The following is a 26,028-nucleotide window of genomic DNA, read 5'->3' as shown; positions in this document are numbered from 1 at the left end:
AAGGGGCTGAAATAACGCATTTTGTGGGGCCGCGGAGGGAGGGCCAACTAAATGCGGGAGGCTTGCCTACCCTTCTGGGGGGCAGGGAGGTAGCATCAATTTTCAAACCTGGTGCACACATTGCACCCATTACAGCTATGTCCAGCGATTAAACTGAGTTCCACCATCTTTAATGTAGATGACCATACATCCACAAATTCATTGTCTGACCTGGCAGGTTGGAACAAAAACTTGGTGATAAATGAGAGCAAATTACAGTTGACCATTTGCATACCTCCCAACAGTCCCGATTTTAGCGGGACAGTCCCGATTATCAGGGCCTGTCCCACCCGCGGGCGGCAGTGTCCCGCGGTGTGGGGGGGCTGTTGGGAGTCCCCCCTGTCAGCTGCTAAGCAGAGGGGAATAAATGCTGTGCGCATGCGCACAGCGTCTATTCCCGCCGCCAGGGGGCTGGGCGCATGGCTAGAGGCTCACAGAGCCTCTGGGTCATGCCCCCATAGCGGCAAAATGGGGGCGGCAGAGCCGCGAGTATAGGCCACACCCCCGAATTAGGCCACGCCCCCGGAAAATTTGGCGCGCCTACGGCGCGCAGCAGCACCTTCCCGGCTGCTGAACGCGCAAAGTTGGGAGGTATGCATTTGCTTTGAAGTGTTGGAAAACTGCCAAACTGTCATTCAGATACTACCAGATTTTTGTTCCAACCAATCAAACTGTAGATGTATGGCCATCTTAATGTAACTATTCTGCAATCCACCAGATCCGTGGTTTGCGTGCCACTCCGGATCAGAACCAGGGGGAGAGAAAAGTAGGCAGCTGCTATGGAACTGCAAGTCTCAGCATACCCGGCAACCTGGTACTTGATGTTCTCAATCAACTGCCGATACAGGGTATACTATTGTAATTATTATTATTATTATTAATTTTATATAGTATACATAGTGGATAACTCAGTATCTCCCAGGCAGTGCAAGGTGGGTTAAGAGATACTACACCATATAAACAGTAATATCCGCGCATTGTACCGTACTCTCCTCCTCTGGTGGGCGGACCCGGAATAATAATCTGCCAGAACCAGAGCAGCGGCCGATCCGGAGGGTTCCAAACCTCCTCGGGGAGCCGCGATCATGCAGGGGAACCCCGCAGAGGAGCTGGAGGTGAGTGACATGTTGCGGCGATCCTTCCCACTAGAACTTGCAGTAATAACACGTGCTTGCATGCATACATACATACATGTGCTGGGCTCCGTATGTCACAGCACTGGCTTCTCCTCCTGTAGTGCAGAATGCACCATTATTACTATGTCATTACTTCTCCGGGACATTAGTAGAAATTATTTTATCCCTGGCATACGGTGTGTTGCTGGGACTTGTGGTACCCCCATGCCCAGGCTGTCCAGACAGACATCATGTGATTAGCTGCATCATGCCTGGAAATGAAATCACCAAGTTGGCAGCCACGCAAATAATATTATTGTGTCTTTACTTATAAGGATTGCCAGTGTAATATGATACTTCATTTACACTAGAGTGCTCACATCCTATTCTTAATGGAGTGTAATAGGTTACTGGCGGTGTAAGTATTAAGTTGGCGCACGTACTAAACTGCATCATCGTTGCTCCATCGGCTGCAACATCGAAGATTGCACTTATAGTGTGTACACACGGGGCGATATGGCTTCTGATGTTGCCGATATAGTGAACATCGGAAGCCATATCGCATGCAGATTGCATGCTTTTTTAGGGCTTGCGAGCCCGATGCGCTGCCGATGCGCGCTGCCGTGTGAGCGCAAATTGGCAGTGAAATAGAGAGGGCAGCCAAGACTATATAGTGCAGATCTGCACTATATAGTCTAAATTGTGCCCCTCCATGCATGCAGTGTGATGCAAGTCCCGATCTGATCGCATTGGGACTCGCATAGCACGGCATATCGCCCCTTTGTGTACACACCATTAGCCAATGGCTGGTGACATTCCATTGTCTCAGCGTGGACGCATGTGTCGGTGCAACTGTGTTTTTGGGATAGATTGTACTAAGCTTAAAAACTGATAAAATGGAGAGTGATAAAACAACAGTCAATCAGCTCCTAACTGCCATGTCACAAGCTGCGTTTGAAGAATAACAGGTAGGAGCTGATTGGCTGGTGGTTAATGACTCTCTATTTTATCACTTTTCAAGGCTTAGTACATCTCGCCCTTTGGGTGGCGTCACTGATCGCACCATGGGCCAGATGCACTAAGCTTCAAAATTGATAAAATGGAGAGTGATAAACAGCCAGCCAATCATCTCCTACCTGCCATGTCACAGACTGTGTTTGGAAAATGTCAGGCAGGAGCTGATTGGTTGGTTGTTTATCACTCTCCATTTTATCACTTTTGATGCTTAGTGCATCTGGCCCCATGCCTGCACCTGGTTGGGTGCCTCCAGGTCCTCCCACTGACTGTCACTATCTCCGCCAAAGCAGTTTTAATTGGTGTCCCATTGGGACGCATACACAGTGCAGTTCGGACTGAGGGCCCAATTCCGAGTTGCTCTCTGGTTTGCGAACAAAGTGGAGTGTGGGTTACTCTGATTTGTCTTGCTAGTCTACTGTTCGTAAGTGGTTCGTAAGTGGCAGAACAGTTACCACAGCACTAGGGGAGACGTAGCGTCTATCCCCACACATTGCTGTGAGACTGAGCAGAGGGGTCGCGGACGCGGTCCCAACAGTCGGTTCCCGACTGTCAAAACGCTGACAGACAGATGCCCGACGGCCACCCGCTATTTTCCCTCGTGGGGGTCCACGACCCCCATAGAGGGAGAATAGAATAGGTGGCGAGTGCAGCGAGCCCGCAAGGGGCTTTGTTGCGCTCTCTTTCTGTCTGAGTCCGGGCAGTGGGGATACCGGCGTTGGGCTAATGACTGTCAGGATCCCGACTGTCGGAACCCTATACCACACCTGAGCAGATCATGGTCTTCAGCCGAGGATAGGTAAGGCTGGTACTGTTCCAAGGCCATCCTGTCTTATGGCCACACACCATTGCCTGATTAAACCCTGTGGAGGCTCCCAGAGATAAGGGAGGAGAAGTGTCCCATGTCTACCAATCAGCACTGAAGTAACATATATAATTTGCATAATATGGCTCACCTCTTTTATCACTGCTTCATACATCTACCCCAAAGCACCAACCAATCAGCTCCTAACTGTCATGTTTGCGATTGGGTTTGAAAAAATGACAGTAATACCACTTTTACATCAGTAAACCGAGTCAGAGCCTTTCTCACTGAACCCTGGTTAGAATTGCTGGGTTGGTCGAAATTTGGTGCTTTCACAACACAACCCGACTGGAGTCCACCCAGCAACAGCCCGGCTATAAACCGGAATATAAGTGCGATGTGAAAGGGGTATTAGAAGCTGATTGGTTGGTCATTTATCACTTTTTAAAGCTTAGTACATCTGGCCTCCTGAGTTGATTCCCCCCCCCCCCCCCCTCTTTTGGAAACAATTTGAGAAAGCTGGATTGTGATGTTCTTTCAAGAACAAATCAATATTATTATGTTGTATGTATTATGTATTATGTATCTGTTGTTGTGGGGCCTCTAAAAGCCTGGATCCTATGCTATTTAGTAATCCGGCAGTTCTGCACGCGTTTCCTGACGACCTTGACTGTAACAGTCCTAGAAACAGCAAAAACAATACACAATCGGGTTCTTGTTTCCTAGCACGGCGCCCGCGATTTTCATTGTATTGATCGGGTCGGAGAAATCGCGTCGATCGCATCACATGCCAACCAAATCGCATGCGATCGACCCGATTTTTACATTGGAATCAATGTAAAAAGCCCCCAAACCCCCCATTTTAATAGCAAACCCCCGCTCATGTTTCAAATGCCCCCCCATTGTTAACGCCACCCCAACATTGACGCCAACCCGAAGCATGGCGAGCCTGCGAGGGGCGGCGGGGCTCGTCCTCCGACCTTTTCATACCCCCACTATCCACGTCGGCGTGGAGTTGATTTTATAAAGTGTGGCGAGCGCAGCGAGCCCGAAGCGTGGCGAGCGGATGCGGATACCTGTGAAGCCCGCGAGGAGACGCGGATACACATTACATGTGTAAGTGATGCTGTATGGGGAACTCAAAAGCATAATACGTGATGGGACCCCCCTAGCTTTATAAAGTCAGGGTTCCCCGGGACCCACACATTTTGTTGCTGAGTGGGATCACTGATTACAGCCCCTGACCTTAATTCTTGGGCTCCTGCACAGAGCAGCAGCAAGGCATAGGCCACAGGGTGGATAAGGGGGCATTCCTGTGGATGACTGCCAGTGTTATGTGCGATCCCTTTGGCACTTGCTTCTTGTGGCATCCCAGTCAGGCATGCCTGTCATAATGGAGCAGCCAGCAGCTTCTCCTGGCCAGGTGTGTTGTGGGATTTCTTTTTGTTTGGTTTTGTTTTGTACTCTATATACAGGAAAGGTCGGGCTAGTGTCCTGTTATCTGCTTGTGTCTATTTATGTTAGGAATGTTTTATTATAATGCCGTCTGTCGGCCTATCCCTGCAGGGAATGCAGACGGCTTTGGGGTTTGAATGAAACACCCACTTCCTCATTCGCTGACAATTATAAATATGAGGTGCCCTATACGATCCCTGCCTTGTGCTGATTGGCTGCCGCTCCTCTGTGTCCCTGATAGTCTGTAAAGCTCCATACACAGGTCTCACTTGTCCAAGGGAGCAGCAAATTCCGCCTCTCTGTCGATGGTGGTGTGTAGACCCCCGCAGCAAGTGCCTTCAGGTGCTCTCTACCTGATTGACAGGCAGGGTGCCTTGCGAGGTGGATACACAGTGTTTCATGGGCGTGGGCGCGCCCATAGAAGCGATGTACGGGTCCTGGGGAACACCGGTATTCCCCAGAAATTTTCTCTGTGGGGGCGGTTGCGAGTGGATGAGTAAGTGTACACATCCGCACTCAGCATAGCAATGGGATTCAATAGGCGGTGGGATGGGAGGCGTGCATTCATCTGGGCAGCGTTAACCCGCTCGCTAGGCTCCTATAAAATTCAGCCTAGTGAGCAGGTCTGAATCGGGCCCTTAGTGTGGTGCTCACAGCAATGTGCCAGGCACAGAAGGGCAGCAGTAGGAAGCCTCACACTCAACACTTAAGCTGATGTCCCCCTACTATTTCTGCACCCCCACATTTGAGCTGTAGCATTGGCTGGTGCAGGTGATGCAGGGCATACAGGTATGGGCTCCTGAAACCTTTCCGTGAACCCTGGTTACAGAGGTGAGCTGAAGCATGGGAAATGGCTGATGATGTAGTAAGAGAGCTGGTCTAGAAGGAGCTGTTCGTACACAGATGGTAGCAGTATAGTTGCAAGTGAGATCTGATCTATAGACAGCGGGAGTCACAGCGGAATATTAATAAAGGTCAATAGCACAATCTATGTATAGAAAAGGCTAGTGCTGCTCCTCACCTCCATGGTCACACCTGAGGGCACCCAACAGAGTTTCGTCCAGGACACACCACTATGTACACTGCACCCCCCCCCACCATATACTGCCCCTATATACACACTGCACCTCTGTACTCCTCTATATAGTGCCCCATATGTGTACTGCCCCTATATACACTCTGTACTCCTATATATAGTGCCCCACTTGGCAACAAGTGACAACAGTAACCAGAAAATAGATGCAGAACCGTGCTCAGAGTGGAGGCACAGGGCTCAGAGCTGAGGCACCAGAGACATGTGTGACCACTTAGAACTGTGTGGTGACCAGGAGGAGGAGGGGTCGGTCCTGGGACTGCAGATGAGTGGGGAGGCGGTGGATAACCGGCTGGGCTGCTTTATATATAGTGGGCGCTGGCCAAGGGGCGGGGTCCTGTGCTCACCCCTCCCACACTAGTCTGTGTGCCCGGTCTCTTGCAGCCAGCAGCTGGTGGCTAATGGCCTTCTCTACCTCCAGACTGGCTGGTAGCTGAGCGGAGACTATATACAAGGCCACTGTTGCTCCTCCCCTCTATGGTGCGCTGGTGGCACACACCTATACACACACACACAACCCCCCCCCCATTATCCGGCCTTGGTGTCCATCATATTGACGGGCTTGTAACTAGTGTATCACATAAGCCATCTTCCATCTTTTCCTGTCCTGTGGTGTTGTATGCACACATGTGCCTGTGACTCATGCTCTCCGCCTGTAATCACTTCTGTTCCTGTTTTATGCCTGGCCCTGACCATTGCTCACCCTCCTGCAAGTATAGGGTTATTTTTATTCCTAAAAACTCTGCTGCATTCTGTCATTATTGGAATCCAAAAACAGACGCAGGAGTGTCCAAGTGTGGTGTCTGTCAGACTGATAAACATGTGGAAATTGTCCGAAAGATCCAATAATTGGTCAGCCACATCTGATAGTGTATGTGCTGCCAATTTTTCCCCTGTTCCTTCAGAGAGGAGGAATGGGGAGAGTGTCAGATATGGCCGTACACTGTGAAATATCTACCAGTATATGGGCCAGATGTCCTAAGCTTGAAAAGTGATACAATGTACAGTGATAAAGCACCAGCCAATCAGCTCCCATGTTACAGGCTGGGTTTGAAAAAAGACAGTAAGGAGCTCATTGGTTGGTGATTTATCACTCTCAAGTGTATTCCTTTTTAGGGCTTAGTACATATTTACCTGATGGGTTTCAGCTTGTCAGCTAAAATGTCTGTGGGTCTGACAAATGTTTTACCTCAAGGTCGGTGGGATGCACTAAAAGGCGAGTCACACCTCAGAGTTCTGCTGTTTTTCCTGGTTTTCTGTATTCTCAGTGTGTAATGAGTATCAGAGATACCCGATGTGACCCGCCAAAACTGCTTGGGCAGAAGCTCACATAGAGGGGGTTACTAAGTACCCAGAAACCCACCTGATAAAAGAGAGAAAGCAAAGCCCCGTTCCCTTATGGCAATTTGCTGTGGTTTAATGGGAAGTGGGCGGAGTGACAGGATTGCATTAGAATCGGATCATTTCAACCTCTCCGCCTCCAGATTGATAGAGGTTATATCATCAAAAATGTATGGCTTATATGGCTTTGTGCCAATCCGTTCCGCAATAAAGAGCCCTAAAAATACCCCACCCCCCCTCTTCCTTCGTTCACCTTATTTTCTTATAGGTTTGAGCGCTCCTCCCTAAATCCCGGCGCGCTGATGCACCTACACAAGGGTACAGTTACAACAAAAAGAGAATTCCCTGTCTGGAACCAATAGCCAATTGAATCTGCCCCTTGGATATCTCTGCGCCGTCCTGTCTACAGGTCATGCTGTGACTTTTCTAATGGGTTAAATGAAGGACTTTGATTTGGTGATTGTGAAACCACTTTATATGCCTTCATCACATTGGCTGGGTAGCCCTGACTGATGTGTACAAGCCAGAGTCCACGGCTGCCTCATCCCATAGCAAGTGGTTATCACGAGGACTACAGTTGGACTATTCCGAGATGGACGCAGAACCCTCGCAGCCTCGCAAACAGGTCAGGACCACCCGTCGCTCCACCAAATGCCCAAGCCGCCCACCCCATCACGGGTTGGGATCATTTGGTCTATTGCATTATGGTAGAAAGTCATTAGGTCGACATGCTAAAAGGTCGACATGATTCTAGGTCGACATGGGAAAAGGTCGACATGATTCTAGGTCGAAAGGTCATTAGTTCGACAGGTCATTAGTTCGACAAGGTCATTAGTTCGACATTGTCTATGTCGACATTCACAAGGTCGACATGGGGTTTTTCACTGTTTTTTTACCTGAATGTCAACACAGTCGACATGGACACAGTTTAAAGTGCACTGCATCCCCTCGCATCGCTCGCTGCGCTCGCTATGCGTCGGGCACGGTGCCTCGCTACGCTTGGCACACTATTTTATTCTCCCACCACGCCCTAGTGGATGGTAGGGCATGAAATACCGCCTGTCGGCACATGTTGGCTCAAAAAACAGTGAAAAACTCCATGTCGACCTTGTGAAGGTCGACATAGACAATGTCGAACTAATGACCTTTTCGAACTAATGACCTGTCGAACTAATGACCTTTCGAACTAGAATCATGTCGACCTTTTCCCATGTCGACCTAGAGTCATGTCGACCTTTTAGCATGTCGACCTAATGGATTCGACCTAATGACTTTCTACCATAATGCAGTAGACCAAATGACCGCATCCCCCCCATCACCACCCGCTCTAGCATGCAAGCGGATGTGTTTGAGTACACACCCCCTCGCATGCGGCCAAAATAAAGAGAAAATAAATAACTTTTTCTCCGGTTTACTCCCACAATCCAAAAATATACTGATAGGCTAATTGGCTCCCAACAAAATTAACCCTAGAATGTCTGGGTGTGTACATGTGGTAGGGAATATAGATTGTAAGCTCCACTGGTTCAGGGACTGATGTGAGTGTTCAAATATTGTCCGTACAGCGCTGCGGAATCTATGTGCGCTATATAAGAAACTGCTAATAAATAAATAAAATACGCCCAGCGTTTTTATGGAGTAGAACATAAAATGCTGGCCGTTCCCCCTTCTGCCGGGGCCTGCACATGCGTGCCTGAGCGTTTTAGGGGAGGGTATGACGTCAGCTCCAGGACAGATATGCCATTTTCCATCGCACTGCCGAGTAACTCTCTGAATCTGGGCACAAGTCATCTGAGCCTGCGATGACCGGTGCTCAGTGTCAAAATCAGTTGACGGTGACCTGTTACGATGGGGTTTGGACGTATCCGCTTGGCTGCGAATGTGTAGCTGTCCACATTCATTCACACAGCGAGCACATTGCGGGATTTCAGCCTAGCGGAGCGTCGGCTTAACTGAACCCCGCCTGTCTGAATGACCCCCTATCTCTAATACATATGTCTAGTGTCCATGGGCCAGATTCTCTAAGCTTCAAAAGTGATAAACTGAAGAGTGATAAACAGCCAGCCAATCAGCTCCTACCTGCCATGTCACAGCCTGTGTTTAAAAAAATGTCAGACAGGACCTGATTGGCTGGTTGTTTATCACTCTCCAGTTTATCACTTTTGAAGCTTAGAGAATCTGGCCCATGTGTCTCCAAAACACTGCCATCAGTTGGCAGCAAGCGAAACTACATCTACTAGCTTTCGAAGCATTAGCTTTGAGTGGGCTTACTAGTATGTATATAATCACTTGTGAGTATTGCTTTTACTAATCCAGGCACACACATTCAGCATTAAAACTCCAACTCTTTGTATAATGAAAACAACAAGTTTTGCTTAAACACACACAAACATGGGCCTTTATTCAGATCTGATCGCAGTCCAAATTTGTTTGGAAACTGTGCAAAACCATGTGCACTGCAGGTGGGGCAGATGTAACATGCAAAGAGAGTTAGATTTGTGTGAGTTATTTTGTTTCTGTGCAGGGTAAATACTTGCTGCATTATTTTTACACTGCAATATAGATTTCAGTTTCAACACACCCCACCCAAATTTAACTCTCTCTGCACATGTTACATCTGCCCCACCTGCAGTACACATGGTTTTGCCCATTTTCCAAACAAATTTGTACTGCGATCAGATCTGAATAAGGGCCATAATGTATGCCAATCATATCAATAAACTGTGGATCATCCCTTCAGACTGCTTCGTTTTGCACAGAATCGTGACATTAACTTGCTGATATTCAGTGTTCCTGTAGAGTGCAGCGTGTGAGGTATCTCTGCGGAGACGGCACCAGGCGATCATTAGTGCGCAGAGCCCACACTGTTTGTATCTCCCACAGACTGTGTTGCGATTCCTCTCTTGCAGTGTCCTTGACTCAGTGTAAACACATTCCTGCTCTGGCACAAGAGATACAGAGGACAGCCAAGGCAAACACCACGACTGATTCCTTATGCCATTAACCCCTTAAACACTGCGCAGGAAGTCTAAAGATTTAACCGCTTGTGCAGTTCAGTGACATCACCGATCTGGCCGTCCCCTATAATCTCTTTGTTGTATAAACCGCTGTCCTTGTTGCACTTTGTAGCAATTATATACATTTTAGCTCCACTTTCTGTAGGTTGTTTTATTATTGTTATTACCACATTTATATTTTAGTTAATAATATAATTTGTTGGGGTACTTTGGTGTGTAAAACAATATTAAGCCAATAATGTGGGGGTGTGGCTTGTCGCAGTGTGATGAGGTCATCCCCTTTAGCATAGCATAACCACTCCCTCTCCTGGCACAGAGGGGCAGATTTATTAAGCCTGGTGAAGTGATAAAATGGCTTGTACTTTATCACCAGCCATTCAGCTCCTAACTGTAAATCTTCAAACCCAGTCTAACTTGACAGTTATGAGCTTATTAATAATATTGGTACTTGTGTAGTTTCACGGCGGCAGCTTCCGCTACGTTTGAAGCTATGCTGTTAGCGTAGCCCAACGGCTACCTTAATTGTATAGTTTCACGGCGGCAGCGTAAGCTACGTTATCAGCGAAAGCTGCCACTGTGAAACTACACAAGTAACTACCGTACTGTTGCCGGGAATGGCATCTCTGTCCCCGGCAAGCCTACTCCGCACCTCTCTCACACCGCCGGCACCAGCATGATCCCCTCTCTTTGTCGGAGAGGGGATCCTTCTGGCGCCGACGGAGAGGCGCTCCATCTGTTTCAGACACAGGAGCTTCTCAGACGCTCCAGCAATGAGACGCTCCTGCGTCTGAGTAGCTATTACGGCAGGGTACAGCAGCCCTGCCTACAGGGTTCGGGGTTCTGTAGCGCCTTTTCAAACCATCACTATCCATGGCAGCCTGAAGCATGGTGAGCGCAGGTAGCCCTACGAGGGGATGCGTTACGCGTCCACCCGACCTTTTCATACCACCACTATCCACGTCGGTGTGGAGTTCATTGTATATAGTGTGGCGAGCGCAGCGAGCCACCGAGCCCGAAGCGTGGCGAGTGGATGTGCATTACATGTAAGGTAATCCACGTGCGCACGCCACGCTTGGGGCTCGGTGGCTCGCTGCGCTCACCACACTATATACAATCAACTACACGCGGACGTGGATAGTGGGGGTATGAAAAGGTCGGGTGGACGCGTAACGCATCCCCTCGTGCTACAGAACCCCTAACCCTGTAGGCAGGGTTGCTGTACCCTGCCGTAATAGCTACTCAGACGCAGGAGCGTCTCATTGCTGGAGCGTCTGAGAAGCTCCTGTGTCTGAAACAGATAAAGCGCTGGCGGTTTGAGAGTGGCGCTGAGTAGGCTTGCCAGGGACGCCGGGGACAGAGATGCAGTTACTTGTGTAGTTTCACGGCGGCAGCCTATGGTGATAACGTAGCCAGGGGTGCTTAAGCGGCCGTGGGAACACTGCGCTAATTCTGACGTACTATGCTAACTACGCTGGCCGCGGGAACACTACGCTGATTGTGACAGGAACACTATGCTGACGGCGTAACTGCCGCCGTGAAACTACACAAGTACCATATTTTTAATATTAGTAATCTCTGCCAGGAGAGGGAGCGGTCTTGGCAAGTTATTTTAGATTTTACACATAGTTGCCACACTACAGTACTTGGAAGCGGTGACATTCCCAGTAGTGCACCCTCACTGACACATATAAATTACACATGTTCTGTTACCATCTGGATTGTTGCCTGCTTGGCCACAGAACCTGTATCATTGACATGTGTGATTTATTTTAGTAATGATAGTGCCCTATGTATTTTAGCCATTATGGAGGCGAACTTGGCGATGTGCCGCTGCTGTGCTTGGCCTGCGCCATATATTATACAGTAGAAAATACCCAGCAATGCAGTGTCCTCACCATTTCCCATTGGTCTTCCACAGCTGGAGAAGAGCGTCCGCCGATTTAGAGAGAAGTTTCATGGCTTTGTCCCAGTAGAGACCGCGGTGCTGCTGATGAGAAGATTTGCCAACAAGCATGACCAAGTGTGTAGATACATTATCCTGTGCAAGGACGACCTTAATGGTGAGTACCACCTGGCAGCGCCATGCTACTTGGCATTCCCTTACATGATTACCTCCATCTGTCACATTAAAGAGATCAGCGCATCCTGTCCCCACAGATGGGCTAGGGCGGCCACCTCACTATATCCACTGATGGGCTTGGGCTGGCGCCCATATCCACACAGGTCGGCCGGGGCATACAACACTGTCCCCGCCCAAGAACAGGTGCCAACGCCCCTTGTCCCCGCAGACGGATTCAGGCGGCTGCCATACGTTTCCTCAGGAGGCTAGCAGATAGAACGGGCTCCCGCAGTATTTGCGCATAAATGGAGCAACAATTGAATTGCTCCGTCAAGTGCAGTGCGCCCAAAAAACAATTGAATGGTTATTCTGCCTCCCTATTACCTGGAGCGTTTGTGTTCACTTTGTCTAGATCCCATGAGCTATTGCATGCCTTACCACACTGTACAGTGCTTTACATGTATCCCACACTGATGTCTCTGTTTATACTGCAGACATTGATCCGGAGGAAAGGAATGGGCTTCATCAGGACAGGGTGGCGATGGTAAGACTTGTAGCACTTACCGGTACGCATGCCCCGATGTTAGAGTCAAGTGTTATACTAGTGATTGGTTTATGACTTAGGGGTTAAAAAAAGGTGATTTTGCCCATAGCAACCAATCAGATTCTGTCCATCATTTCTCTATTGTATCTAGGGTGACCAACTCATCCCTTTAATCCTGGACACATATTAATTACACAGGTTCTGTGGCTGGCTTTCATCTGGTTTTAAACTGCTACACCTCAAGACTCCATTTCACCTGGTTTTAAACTGCCACAGAACCTGTGTAATTAATATGTGTCCCAGATTAAAGGGATGAGTTGGTCACCCTAATTGTATCCTAAAAAATGACAGACAGATGGTTACCATGGGCAACATCACTTTTTCATCTATTTTTATTTCTAGAAGCTTTAGTATTATTTATTTATTATCAGTTTCTTATATAGCGCAGCATATTCCGTTGCGCTTTACAATAGGAGACAGCGATACAGCAAACTGGGTATTTACAGACAGTCAAAGGTAGGAGGGCCCTGCTCGCAGGCTTACAATCTATAAATAGGGTATTGGTCATAGGGGTGACCCAATTAAGGTCGACACTCAATAGCTGGACCACTATTGGTCAACAGACCATAGGCTAACACCTTAAAATTGGTCGACATGGCTTAGGTCGAAATGGACAAAAGGTTGACACAAGCAATAAGTTGACATAGAAAAGGTTGACATGAAAAGGGTCGACATTTTTCACTGTTTTTTTTTTTAGGTGTCTATGTCGACATGGATGCTGTTATATTCTCATTCTATGTCCACATGAATAGTTAAGTATAAAAAAACACCTGTTCTGGGGAAAAATGTGAAAAACTCATGTCAACCTTTTTCATGTCGATCTTTCATATGTTGGCCTATTGCTTGTGTCAACCTTTTTGTCCCTGTTGACTTAAGCAATTCTTACCTTTTTAGGGTGTCGACTTACCGCCTGTTGATCAATAGTGGTTGTCCTATTGAGCATACCAGTAAATTTACCCTTAAATGATTATGACTATATAGGAATTGTTTACTGTTGTGTGAGTTACTATTATAGTATAAAGTAGTAGAAAATGTGCAGTAACCTAGAACAAATCCCCAATCACTGTGATATCCTCCAAGGTGACTTATTGATTAATGGACAGATTAACCACCCTGTGAATTAGTTGGTGCCTCAGGATGGCAGCATTTCCAGGAAGGGGTCATGGTCTAACGGGTGGGGGCAGGTAATATAGGGCATTGCTGGCCAGTCACTGTCACACTGCAGGTCATTTGTTTCCCATCTTTCAGAATGTAATCAACAAGCTGAAGAAGGATGGAGAAGTACCAAAGGTAATAGTGACAGTTATATGTCTTGTAGTAATGTGCTCGGTGTGATGTTGTCTATAAAGTTGTGCTGTTTGTTTGTGACTGATGGGCAGATTTATTAAGCTCAGTGAAGTGATAGTGTCTGGTTTTTATCACCGGCCAATCAGCTCCTAACTTCAGAAAAATGACAGGTAGGAGCTGATTGGCCGGTGATACAAACCAGACATTGGGGGAAATTTACTAAAGGAAATTTGTAAAAAAATAGGTGTATTTGTATCCAGAAATACACTTATTTTTTAATACACTTATTTTTTACATTTACTATCCCGAAAATATGGCAATTCGTATTCGTATTTATGTGCTATCAATACGAATATGAATTGCCTTATTTTCGGGATAGTAAATGGCAAAAATAAGTGTATTTCTGGATACAAATACACCTATTTTTTTTACAAATTTCCTTTAGTAAATGTCCCCCTTAATCACTTCACCGAGTTTAATAAATCTACCCCTATATTTGGGTCTGGGTCCCATCTCTTATAGATGAGTCCCACTTTATTGTTGCTGCGTACAGCAGGTTACTGTAGCCGGACCGCAATGCGAATTAAGCAATCGCATGCGTACACCGGCTCCCATTCACTTCAATGACATAGCGGGAGTGGGCGATCACCTGCTTCCCGCTATGCCGCAAGGATGTATCGGCAGATTTGTCTGTACATTCAAGATAGTGGCTTTTTTTCTGGAGTTATTCAATATATGCCTTATGAATTGCGAGGACCATGGCAAGGCTATTCAACATATGGCACTCCAGCTGCCATGGAACTACACATTCCAGCAAGCCCTGTCTCTGGTTTTTCTATTAGGGCATTCTAAAACCGTGTCAGAGCATGCTGGGATGTGTAGTTTCACAGCAGCTTGAGGGCTGCATGCTGACTACCCCAACACTATGATGTTATACCCACTCAGCATATTGCGCTTTCTAATCTTACCTTTATGTTGCTAGATTATTGCTTTCTTTATGTTTTTATTGTCTCCATATGGTATAATGATCTGTTTGTCTTTCTTTGCAGAATCTGACTACAGACAAAGATATAAAGGTAGGACTCATAACTGCGCAACAGCCAGACGTCATTAACATGAACAAACAGTAGAGAGATTTTATTAGTGCACAATTAACATGTTGTAAGACAGGAATAGTTGATGAGGCAGCAGACTGACAACGTTTGGGACTTGACCTCCATTCATCGTCCTCTGAAATGTGGGATTGGGGAGTCAAAAACAGCATCACTTCCGGCCAGCCTGGGAGCAGGGACCTCTGTCTGTCCAGCCCTGACGTCTACAAAGATGACTTCATCTTCGTTTTCAAGAGGGTGCCCACATAAAAGTTACTGCTTAGAAGTCAGTGTGATCACCAGGCACTAGTCCAGGGATGGGGGAATATGTCCCCAAACCCAACATTAAATTCAGGAAAATCTACATTTGGCAGTACGGATGGTGTAATGGTTAGCCTCATAAGCGCTGAGGTCATGGGTTCAATTCCCACCATGGCTCTAAATGTGTGGAGTTTGTATATTCTCCCCGTACTTGCGTGGGTTTTCTCCGGGTACTCCGGTTTCCTCCCACAATCCAAAAATTTACTGGTAGGTTAATTTGCTCCTAACAAATTAACCCTAGGATGTCTGTGTACATGTGGTAGGGAATATACATTGCTTTTAGAAGGGAAAAGGGGAAGTGGAAATGGCGACCGGTGCACAGGTTGGGATTTACAGTAAGGTTTAGTAACTAGGTATATACCTTGACCTTAAGGTAGATAGATGTTCCACAATATAGGATGTGTTGTCGGAACGTTTTCCTTTAATTTGGAGACGTGGAGGTGCACCCAAGAGAGTGGTTATAGTTAGACAAAAGAAAGAAGAAAAAGACTCTCTGTTTTTCGGGGCACTCTTTAGTAATTGATAGCGCAGGACAATCCCTGCGTATCCGGAATGGTCAAAAAATTTTTTTTTTTTTTTTTTTTATATAGGATGGGAAAGGGTTACACTAGGTTTAACCTGTTGGGTACATAGATGGAGAAACAATGTCTCTGGTAGTAGAATAACCGTGAATAATTGATCTAGTTTACACAATGTACAGGAGGCTGGGGGAGTTCATGAGGAATTCCCCTCATTCTCCTAGTGAAAAATGGGTTTCTTAAAATATAACTTTTAATAATGTATTACTTAAAAAAGATTACTGGACAAACATGTAACTTGAACTAGACACACATACATAAATAACATAAAAAAGGAAGAAGAAAAGCGGTGCACGATACGGTATTTAACAATTTCCGTCGTGAGATACTTAGTGATTGCCACAGAGGGCAGATACGTACACCGTTTGTCAATCCTTATACAAATATGAATATAAATATCCCGTCAGTAGTGAAGTTTCGCCAAATACAGATCTGGGATATCAGTTTAATCGATACTATAAGGGTGCTTCTTTATGTTCACCCAAATTCTGGTATCCGCTAATCTGTTGGTGTCCCACTAGTGCAGCCCGTAAGCTGGATTCTGGTGGATCTCAGCCTAGGATGGCCAGCTAATTGTAAGCTATCCCTAGGAATCTAAGAGGTAGGGTTCTGATGAAGGAAGAAAGATGCAAGAATAAGTGGGTGATCTGAGGATTCCTGTGGGGGTGATGTGAGGTGTTCCCAAACCGACTTTATATACCTTCAACAGACAGGTAGTGGGATCTGGTCAGTTCACAGAAGGTCACCCTTCCTGACTGGCAGGTCCCTCGAATCCTGTGGTCAGCTACCACCAATATAGATCGTGTGGGCTTTCTCGGTATTGTGGGGGAGCACCTCCCCTCCAGGTCTCGAAAAAGTGGTGATTGGCTCTGTATGGGCCCTTGCGTGACAGGCGGCTGCTGCCCAGCTTTATATACCTTATATCCAGACTGGAAATTAATACATGTTATCCGAGGAGGTCTCCCTTCCTCAGAAAATGTTTTCGAACATGCCTGGCAGGCTGCCACCAGTTTAAATTAGGTGGGCCCTTTAGGGTATTGCGGGTGAGCGGGCCTGTGTGCACAGCAGGGGGGTTCCTAAATAGGGAGCCAATAGATAAGGGTGCTGTTGTCCAATTCTCTCCCGCGTCTCCCTGTTGAAAAGAGATTTTCCAGTACAGGGAGATACTGAGGGGTAGAGACTGGGTAAGCGACCCTGAAAAAATAGATGAAAGAAAGTGCTGGTGTGGCACGTTGCTGTCCTCCCCTTGTGGCTGACCACAGAGGTGGGGGGTGAGTGCTGCCTACAGTTTAGAGACCAGCCAAGACAGAAAGGAGTAAGTAAATGAGAAACTCGAAAATGAGTTACAGGTAAGTATATAGATTAGAGAACCACTTGTTCTTTGGGTATTTTATGTAACTGGCTGTTGTCTACATGGAGTGGTTATGAATCTAATTATAGATCGAAACTGTCTTAATACAGTGTGCGTATAAAATATAAGCTATGCGGCTGTAGTTATATGCTGGAGATAACAGGGAAAGAAGCGTTTACTTGTGCTGCATAATAATTATGACTGTATCCATATTACCCCGGAGTAGTACAGTTTACCTTCTGACATGGGTTCATGGATACAACTACACTTCTGAGATAACATTTGCCCAGACAGTCCAAATACTGTTCCGGGTGATACACTGCAATTAAACGTTGGAGGTCACAGAAACATTGTATTTTTAAAGCGTTTAGATGCGCTACATATGAGTTACTGCTAGATACAATTTTATAGCAGATTAAGACAAATGGTATGATCACAGTGAGTCAAAGGCTCTTGTGTACAGCGTTTATAGCTGTTTGTTACTCAAGAGAAAACGCAACATAGGAGTTTATATATGCAGATTCATTAATTAGCACCTAGGTTGCCACTGGATACAGACACAGCATAGACGTTTAAACGTTGGAGATCACAGAAACAGTGTATTTTTTGAGCGTTTAAATGCGCTACATGTGGGTAACAGCTGGATACAATTTTATAGCAAGTTGAAACAAATGGTATGATCACAGTGGGCCAAAGACTCTTGGGTACAGCGTTTATAGCTGTTTGTTACTCAAGAGAAAACATAACATAGGGGTTTATACATGCAGATTCATTAATTAACACCTAGGTTGCCACTGGATACAGACACAGCATAGGAGTTTAAATTATGCAAGCCGGTTAATTAACACCCAATGTATACGCAGTAAATTTCTCCAGGTACTGTTGATTTAATGGAGCAGACTTTCTAGGAGTTTTAAATATGCAAACCAATTGAATATCTCCTAGTGTGTACGCAGTAAATATCTCCAGGTACTATTGATTTAGTGAAGCAGACTTTCAAAAAGCTGCTGCTATGTCCGCGTTATAAGGTTACAGGTGATGCCCTGATGCTGGGATGAGCAGTTCCCTGAGAGTTCACAGTGACCAATGCAGATTCATTAATTAACACCTAGGTTGCCACTGGATACAGACACAGCATAGGAGTTTTAAATATGCAAGCCGGTTAATTGACACCCAATGTATACGCAGTAAATATCTCCAGGTACTGTTAATTTAATGGAGCAGATTTTCTAGGAGTTTTAAATATGCAAACCAATTGAATATCTCCTGGTGTGTACGCAGTAAATATCTCCAGATACTGTTAATTTAGTGAAGCAGACTTTCAAAAAGCTGCTGCTATGTCCGCGTTATAAGGTTACAGGTGATGCCCTGATGCTGGGATGAGCAGTTCCCTGAGAGTTCACAGTGACCAATGCAGATTCATTAATTAACACCTAGGTTGCCACTGGATACAGACACAGCATAGGAGTTTTAAATATGCAAGCCGGTTAATTGACACCCAATGTATACGCAGTAAATTTCTCCAGGTACTGTTGATTTAATGGAGCAGACTTTCTAGGAGTTTTAAATATGCAAACCAATTGAATATCTCCTAGTGTGTACGCAGTAAATATCTCCAGATACTGTTAATTTAGTGAAGCAGACTTTCAAAAAGCTGCTGCTATGTCCGCGTTATAAGGTTACAGGTGATGCCCTGATGCTGGGATGAGCGGTTGCCTGAGAGTTCACAGTGCCGCTGTCCCTTAGCAGGGATCAGTATGTGTGCAAATACCTCTGAGCGCGCTGGTGCGCTCGTTGTGCCTGTACATTGTGTAAACTAGATCAATTATTCACGGTTATTCTACTACCAGAGACATTGTTTCTCCATCTATGTACCCAACAGGTTAAACCTAGTGTAACCCTTTCCCATCCTATATAAAAAAAAAAAAATTTTTTGACCATTCCGGATACGCAGGGATTGTCCTGCGCTATCAATTACTAAAGAGTGCCCCGAAAAACAGAGAGTCTTTTTCTTCTTTCTTTTGTCTAGGGAATATACATTGTAAGCTCCACTGGGGCAGGGACTGATGTGAATGTTCAAATATTCTCTGTAAAGCGCTGCGGAATATGTGTGCGCTATATAATAAATAATAAGAGAGTAAAGGGAGGTGGAAGAGGTTCCTTCTTTCTTTCAAACGATGTGGCCCCCTAGTGGTTATTCTTGGGAATATCAGCCTGTGCTACAGAAAACACTACATCCTACACTTGCTAAGATTACATTTTTATAACCTATGTAAGAGATTAGTAATGCTTTTGGTCACATATTTCTCATGAATAATACAACGTAAGCCTTGTATTTATCTCCCAGGACCTGGCTGCGAAGATGAAGCACTTGCCGCTCACAGAAAAGAATTTGAAGATGTTTAACAATGCTTCTGAGAACCAGATCCCCTCTAACGACCGGCAGTTTGCATGCGAGGAGTGTGATAAGATGTGGTGGAGACGGGTCCCACAGAGGAAAGAGGTTGGTGGATCAACAAAAACGGGAAGGAAAGAATATGAACCATGTGACTATATGGGGATCCTTATTAACCACTAGCTGACCCGCCCGGCGTTGCCCGGGAAAACCTTGGGGTTTTTTTATTTCCAAAATTGCTGAAAAATGTAATCTTACAGTATGCTGTGCCAAAGACCTAAGATTGTAATTTGTTGTAGATTTCACCATAATGTTAGAATGTGTTTGCATTGATACTCAATGACGGCAATGAATTCAGGTGTGGTGGTGTTGTTTGAAACACAACGATCCTGAGTTGATGAATTCTACATCCACTCCTGAGATTTAGCACCTATGACATAGCCTGCAACATCTGAGGGTCAGAAATCGGTACAAAATCAGAAAGGGATGTGGCCACACCTCCATTTCTATACTTTCAATGGTACAGTTTCTAGGATGTGTAAATACAGGTGCTGAGTGCGTGGAGACCGGGGTGGGCGTTACTTACCGCGCCATAATTAATAAAAAATTCAACGCTCCCTGCCACTCCCGCTCCCCTCACCAATCCAGCCTGCAGCAGTCTCTGAGGTCTGGAGATCTGTAAAGCACATGCACCGGTCATCTCTACCAGTGGGGCAGCCCCTGAGAGTGGGAGCATGTCCGCAGGCCTGGCCACATGACGTCATAACGCGACGCAGGCTACCCGCACAACACTGCAATGCACCACTGGGAATGGGTGCAATGGGCCAAATTCTTCCCTACACCCGCCGGGCCAATCCACCGATCCAGCCATCGCAATCATCAATGGGTGCATTGATAAGGTTTGGAGTGTAAGAAGTTGAAGAATAAGACTCAGATAAAGATTTTCCATGTTAAAGTGTACAATTTACTCAATAAATCATGCAAAGATATAAGTGTACATAGAAGTACAATCAAGAAATGAAAGTAGGATTAAAAATAAGTTCTGATTCAAACTCATAATTGTTTGGATGGGGGTGGGTTGTGAAACAAATCTATAGGTGGAGGGGGATATGGATATTGTGGGCATAATTGGTGTTTGGTACACCTACAGGGGCTACTCATTTGATGGGATTTTCACTACAGTGTCATGGTCACAGTGTCACCATAAGGGGATTCCCAATTCGGGTCCAGGTGGTCTTTTAGGAACCCTTTACAATCCCGTAGGTCTCTTCTCCTTGAGCCTACGGTCTCCCTTAATAATAGTCAATCACTGAGGGAGACCATAGGCTTTAGGAGAAGAGACCAATGGGATTGTAAAGGGGTCCCTAAAAGACCACCTGAACCCCAATTGGATTTCCCCCTACGGTGATACTGTAGTGAAAATTTCTCATCAACTGGGGACCCCCTGTAGGTGTACCAAACACCAATTATGCCCACAATATCCATACCCCCCTCCACTTATAGATTTGTTTGGCAACCCACCCCATCCAAACAATTATCAGTTTGAATTAGAATTTATTTTTTAAACCTACTTTTATTTCTTGGTTGTACTTCTATGTACATATATTTTTTTCACGATTTATTGAGTAAATTGTACACTTTAACGTGGCAAATCTTCATCTCAGTATTATTCTTCAAATTCTTACACTCATAACATTCAAACGAATAAATGCAGCGCTCATGCCCATCGACCAAACATTATCTATGAACCAAAAGAGTCTGGGACACCCTCAAGGCAGAGCAGTGCCTAACATACAACTGACAGGGTGAGTGCAGTGTACCCACTTTGTATTGATCAAGGGGTGCATTGGCCAGGACAAAGATTTCTCAGTGCAACTGGCTGGGGAGCGCAGTGACAGGCTGGAGGACTGGAGAGACGGATATGTGGAAAAAAGAAAAAACGGTACATTAGGTACAGTTTTTATTTGCTGGTACAGACTGTTAAATAAACGTCAATTTTGTATGTGTTCTGTGTGTTGTACTGTTTTTGTGTGTGTGATGTAGTGTATGTGGTTGTATCTGTCCAATGCGTAAGTGTGTGAGGTGTGCTATGTATATACAGTATGTGTATGTTGTGTCTTTGTGTATATGTGCAATGTTTAAGTGTGTGTTTTGTGTATGTTGTACTGTTTTTTTGGGTGTGTATTGTGTTGTTAGAGGTATGTTATGTGTGTGTGTGTGTGTGCTGTGTGTATCTGCCCTATGTGTAAGTGCGTAAGGTGTGCTACGTATAAATGTGTGTGCCGTGTGTATCTGTGCAATGTTTAAGTGTGTGTGATCTGTGTATTGTACTGTTTTTGTCTGTTTGTTGTAGTGAATGTGGGTGTGCGTTGTACTGTGAGTGGTGTGTTATGTGTGTGTGTGTTGTGTGTATCTGCTGAATGTGTAAGTTTGTGAGGTGCGCTACGTATACATGTGTGTGTAGTGTAGTGTGCTGTGCCTATCCTGGCAAAGTTTGTGTGTGTTTCTGTATCTGCACAATGTTTAAGTGTGTGTGTTTGTTGAACTGTTGTTGGGTGTGTGTTGTAGTGTATATGGGTTTGTGATGTACTGCATGTGGTGTGTTATGTGTGTGTTTTGTTGTGTGTATCTGTCCAATGTGTAAGTGTGTGAAGCTCGCTACGTATATATGTGTGTGTTGTGTACTATGTGTGCGTATGTGGTGTACTGTGTGTGTGTGCACGTGTACAATGTGTACATTTGTGTGTGATGTGTGGTCTATGTATATCCTCATTTATTCCTAATTGTTTAAAGTCTCCACCATAGTGTTAGAATGTGTCATTCATACTCAATGACAGCAATGAAATCAGGTGTGGAGTTGTTCCTTCGCAACGGTTTCCCAGATCGTCGATCCTTTTCCCAGATCATCAATTAAGGCAAATTAAAACTTGGTGTTTTTTAAATTTCTAAGTGAAATTTCCCAAAAACGGCTTCGAGGTGCACACCACCGGGTACAGAGGTATCTTGTTGCAGAATTTGGTGGCTCTGAGTGCCACGGTGTGTCCGCAATGCAACGGACACGCACACACGCACACAGACTCTTCAACTTATTATATAGATTAACTATGCAGTCAGCTGGGTTCTGACACCACCATAAAGGAGAACTCCTTTGTGCACATGTGCAGAACGGATTATCTCCAGGCCTCAGTAGGTATATAGGGGTCTGTGACAGAGTGCAGGGGTATCAGCGGCAGATGGGGACCCCCTGACACACGATCCTGTGCATGCTGAAGGACAAGAGGTGATGACATGGGGGTAGCACAGCTCCACTGAAGTGATCATTTGGCAGCGGTGGGTAGTTAAAAAATGAATGGCCCTGGGAGGTACTATGGGCCTGATTCAGTAACGATCGGTCCCCGGCATATTTGCACCGGGGACCAATGTTTTTGTTCTTTGCATGCGTTTAAGCCAAATATATGCGCATGTGCAGGGCCGCTGTGTGGACACCTTCGGCAACTTGCACAGTCACCGAGACGTTCCCACAGTCGGGGTTGGCAGGATGTAGGCGGGCAGGGAATGTTGCATGGGAACGCTGAGCATTTTATGGGTGTCCCCATTAAAATGAAAATGACGGGCGTTCCCATGGGTCCAATGCCTGACAGGGCCGGTGTCAGCAGCCCGCCTTAAATTTACGAACGGGAAAAAATCATTCAATGGTCAGCGACCATCAAGTGATTTAGCTCCCGTGCGAATAGATGTTTATGTTAAACATCCACTCGCTATGCGATGGGCATGTTCATGTGGTGGCGGGGGCAGGCATTCGTGCGTCCGGCGATTGGCATTAGATGGCTCGCTAAGCAGCGAGTTTATGCTGCGTAGTGGGTCAACGTGAATCAGGCCTAATATGTACGCAGTGACACAAAGCAGGGGAGTTTGGGGGAGTGCCGCAGTGGGGTCTGTAGACATTGGCGGGGGGGTGGTTATGCTGCTGGGTACCTATAATTATATAGGTGTATTGGAGAATCTGTTACCACTGGAGTTGTAGGAACCATTGCAATGGGCGTATATAAACCCTGCAGTGAGTGAGGGGATGCAAGACATCCATAGGCATATTTGCTTTTCAATAAAATATCTAAAAACAAAAATATAGCTCATGAGCTTTGTTGGCAAATATATCAGTTATGTTGGGTACAGAAAGCCATGGTGAACGTGAGTTCCATTGTTTCCCCCTTTGTTCCCCAGGTCTCCAGGTGCCACAGCTGTTGTAAAAGATACGATCCCATCCCTTATAATAAGATGTGGGGGATCGCGGAGTTCCACTGCCAGGCCTGTAGCCGGATGTTCAAGTAAAGCACATTTACTGCACTGTTACTACTACACTGTACTGTGTACATCATATTTTATTGTCCTTTATTCTTTGTTATTTATTGGCTCACATTGTAACCGCACATTTTGTTTCTGTGGCGTTAGGGGTTTTGCGCAGATGGGGAATGCATGTCCATGTTACACGTGTAACGCTCCCGTCATGCCCTTACGTATACTGCCTCCACGCCGCTTCAGTGGTCCAAGGAACCGCAACCCCCACAGCTGCTTTGCAGAGGACTGTTACAACCGACGAGGTAAGTAATAAGGAGGGGGGGGGGGGGATAAGTAGTGAAAACTGGGATTTATTAATGAGGTCTTTAAGTTACTTGATAATCTGACTTTGGAACAAAAAGAAGTTGGTAATGGGAGGAAGAACAAATTTATAGAACTTACCAGGAAAAGGGAACATGCGGGCCGAAATCGCTCCTCTGTCCAATAGTCGGGGTTTGCGCATGCGCGAATATGCGCAAATCCCGGAAGCCGGGCCGTTCGTTCAATGGTGGATGTAAAGGGGGGCAGGTATGGAGCAGGGGAACGCCCCACGTGTTATGGGAGTGCCCACAACAAATGCTGGGCGTACCCCTGCAGACACGTTTACCTGCTAGCTATCCTGCGAATACACGCAGCCTAGCAAACAGGCCTGAATCACCCCAAAAGAGAAAGATGTAGTAAGACAGACCTTGGGTAAAGCAATAAGGCTGACCTCGCTTTTTATCTTCACGCAGAACCTTACATTCCCGGCATGCATTGTGTCCACCCGAAAAGCAGATCCAAAAACCACAGTTCCAAAGTGCTGCACCCCAGTGCCTTACACGTGAGCTCGGGGTCCACCGTGGCGACCTGTCTGAGTCAGGGCAGCCTGGACCAGTGTGACCTTGATGACCTCATCCTGGACGACATAAAGGAGACAGACGAAGAAGAGAGCGATGATGATGATGATAGTTAGAACCTGCCGACAAAAGCCCAAAGTCCGTATGGATTGTCCGCACCTGCTCAGGGGTTTGGAGTGAAGAACTCGATATCCAGCAAACGTTCCATGGTTACAACTGACGTTCCGTGGAGGGTAACGCCGGTTTACAAGAATCACAATTTAAAGTTAAGAGTTAAGTTAAACAAATGTTTTGTTTTTAAGAAAACAGTGAGTGCCTTATTGCGTCTCGGGCCTATGTAGTCATCCGATGACATTGTTTCTTCTGCTGCCTTGATCATTTACTATATTCCGCCTATCTAGCACTTCTCTAGGACCTTCCATTATGCATTTTCCCTTCTGTTCTTCCATTGTTTGATCAAATGCTTCTCTTTGTCCCTCCGAGAGATTAATTTGGCTGCTGGATTATCCCACAATGTTTCATCACCTTTCTGCATCACATTCCACATGCTCGGAAAAAAACATGGTGTCCACAGTTTTGGAAAATACATTTTTATAGAAAATAAAAATAAAAGCTTTGGACCAAATCTGTCCCAGTTTCATTTTAGGAACATACCGTAGGGGGAATCCTATCAACCTCTCTAAAGGAGATAAATATAGTTGTTTCCCGTGGCAACTAATTAGCTTCTATCTTTGTTTTATCTAAGGGGCCAATTCAGGCCTGTCCGCACAGGCCCCAGCTGCGATCTCCTTTGGCAACTTTTCCCTTCGCTGAGGCACTTGCAGCCTGAGTGAAAGGTAGGGGGCATTCCGGGGGTGGAACCCCGGCATTTCATGAGCGTGCCCACAAAAATGGTAGGCAAGCCTATAAAAACGCTGAGTGGGCCACAGTGAATGCAGGCGTTCCCCTTCCAGTGTGCCATACGTGCAGCCGCTGAATGACTCTTGGATCATCCGGTGGCTGCGAGCGGCGGCCACAGGAGAAGTGACCAATTGATGGCATCAAATGTTTTCTCCTCTGTGTGCCCGCATGCCAACGGATATGTATGCCTACACATCCCTGCACATGGATTGGCAAGGTGGCGTTAGCCTGCTTTCTAGGCTGCCAAAACTGACTACTGTAGAACCTGATTTGATTGTTACGGATAAAACATCTACTAGTCCTCTTGGAAGGTTCCATGAATTTCCCCCTATCGGTGCCAAACACTCGGTGCGGTGCAGTCCACTCCACTGAGGGGAATAACACCAGGG

General features: G+C 46.1%; 1 protein-coding gene across 2 annotated transcripts; it reads left to right on the top strand.

The window, feature by feature from the left end:
• Positions 1–997: 997 nt before the first annotated feature.
• On the top strand, positions 998–25,364 carry SHFL (shiftless antiviral inhibitor of ribosomal frameshifting). 2 transcript variants are annotated; one of them, XM_083185062.1, is made up of 9 exons: positions 998–1,154; positions 11,798–11,939; positions 12,433–12,482; positions 13,791–13,832; positions 14,879–14,905; positions 19,518–19,673; positions 23,787–23,890; positions 24,015–24,163; positions 24,635–25,364. In XM_083185062.1, the coding sequence occupies exons 1-9, from the start codon at positions 1,125–1,127 to the stop codon at positions 24,853–24,855; spliced, it is 921 nt and encodes a 306-aa protein (XP_083041188.1). In that variant the 5' UTR covers positions 998–1,124; the 3' UTR covers positions 24,856–25,364. The 2 variants fall into 2 exon arrangements, with proteins under 2 accessions (XP_083041188.1, XP_083041187.1); XM_083185061.1 differs by lacking the exon at positions 998–1,154 and adding an exon at positions 7,337–7,487.
• Positions 25,365–26,028: the final 664 nt, after the last annotated feature.

This window comes from Crinia signifera, chromosome 4 (assembly GCF_055691185.1).
Source record: "Crinia signifera chromosome 4, ASM5569118v1, whole genome shotgun sequence".
NCBI classification, from domain to species: domain Eukaryota; kingdom Metazoa; phylum Chordata; class Amphibia; order Anura; family Myobatrachidae; genus Crinia; species Crinia signifera.
Note: the sequence above shows the minus strand (reverse complement) of the source record. Positions and strands in the feature narration are given on the sequence as shown.

What these genes read in the sequence shown, in the direction of transcription:
- SHFL (XM_083185061.1), top strand. Translation starts at nt 7,455, where the DNA reads ATGGACGCAGAACCCTCGCAGCCTCGCAAACAG. An exon ending in CCTCGCAGCCTCGCAAACAG is followed by an intron (nt 7,488 to 11,797) that starts GTCAGGACCACC and finishes GGTCTTCCACAG; the next exon opens with CTGGAGAAGAGCGTCCGCCG. An exon ending in GCCTGTAGCCGGATGTTCAA is followed by an intron (nt 23,891 to 24,014) that starts GTAAAGCACATT and finishes CTGTGGCGTTAG; the next exon opens with GGGTTTTGCGCAGATGGGGA.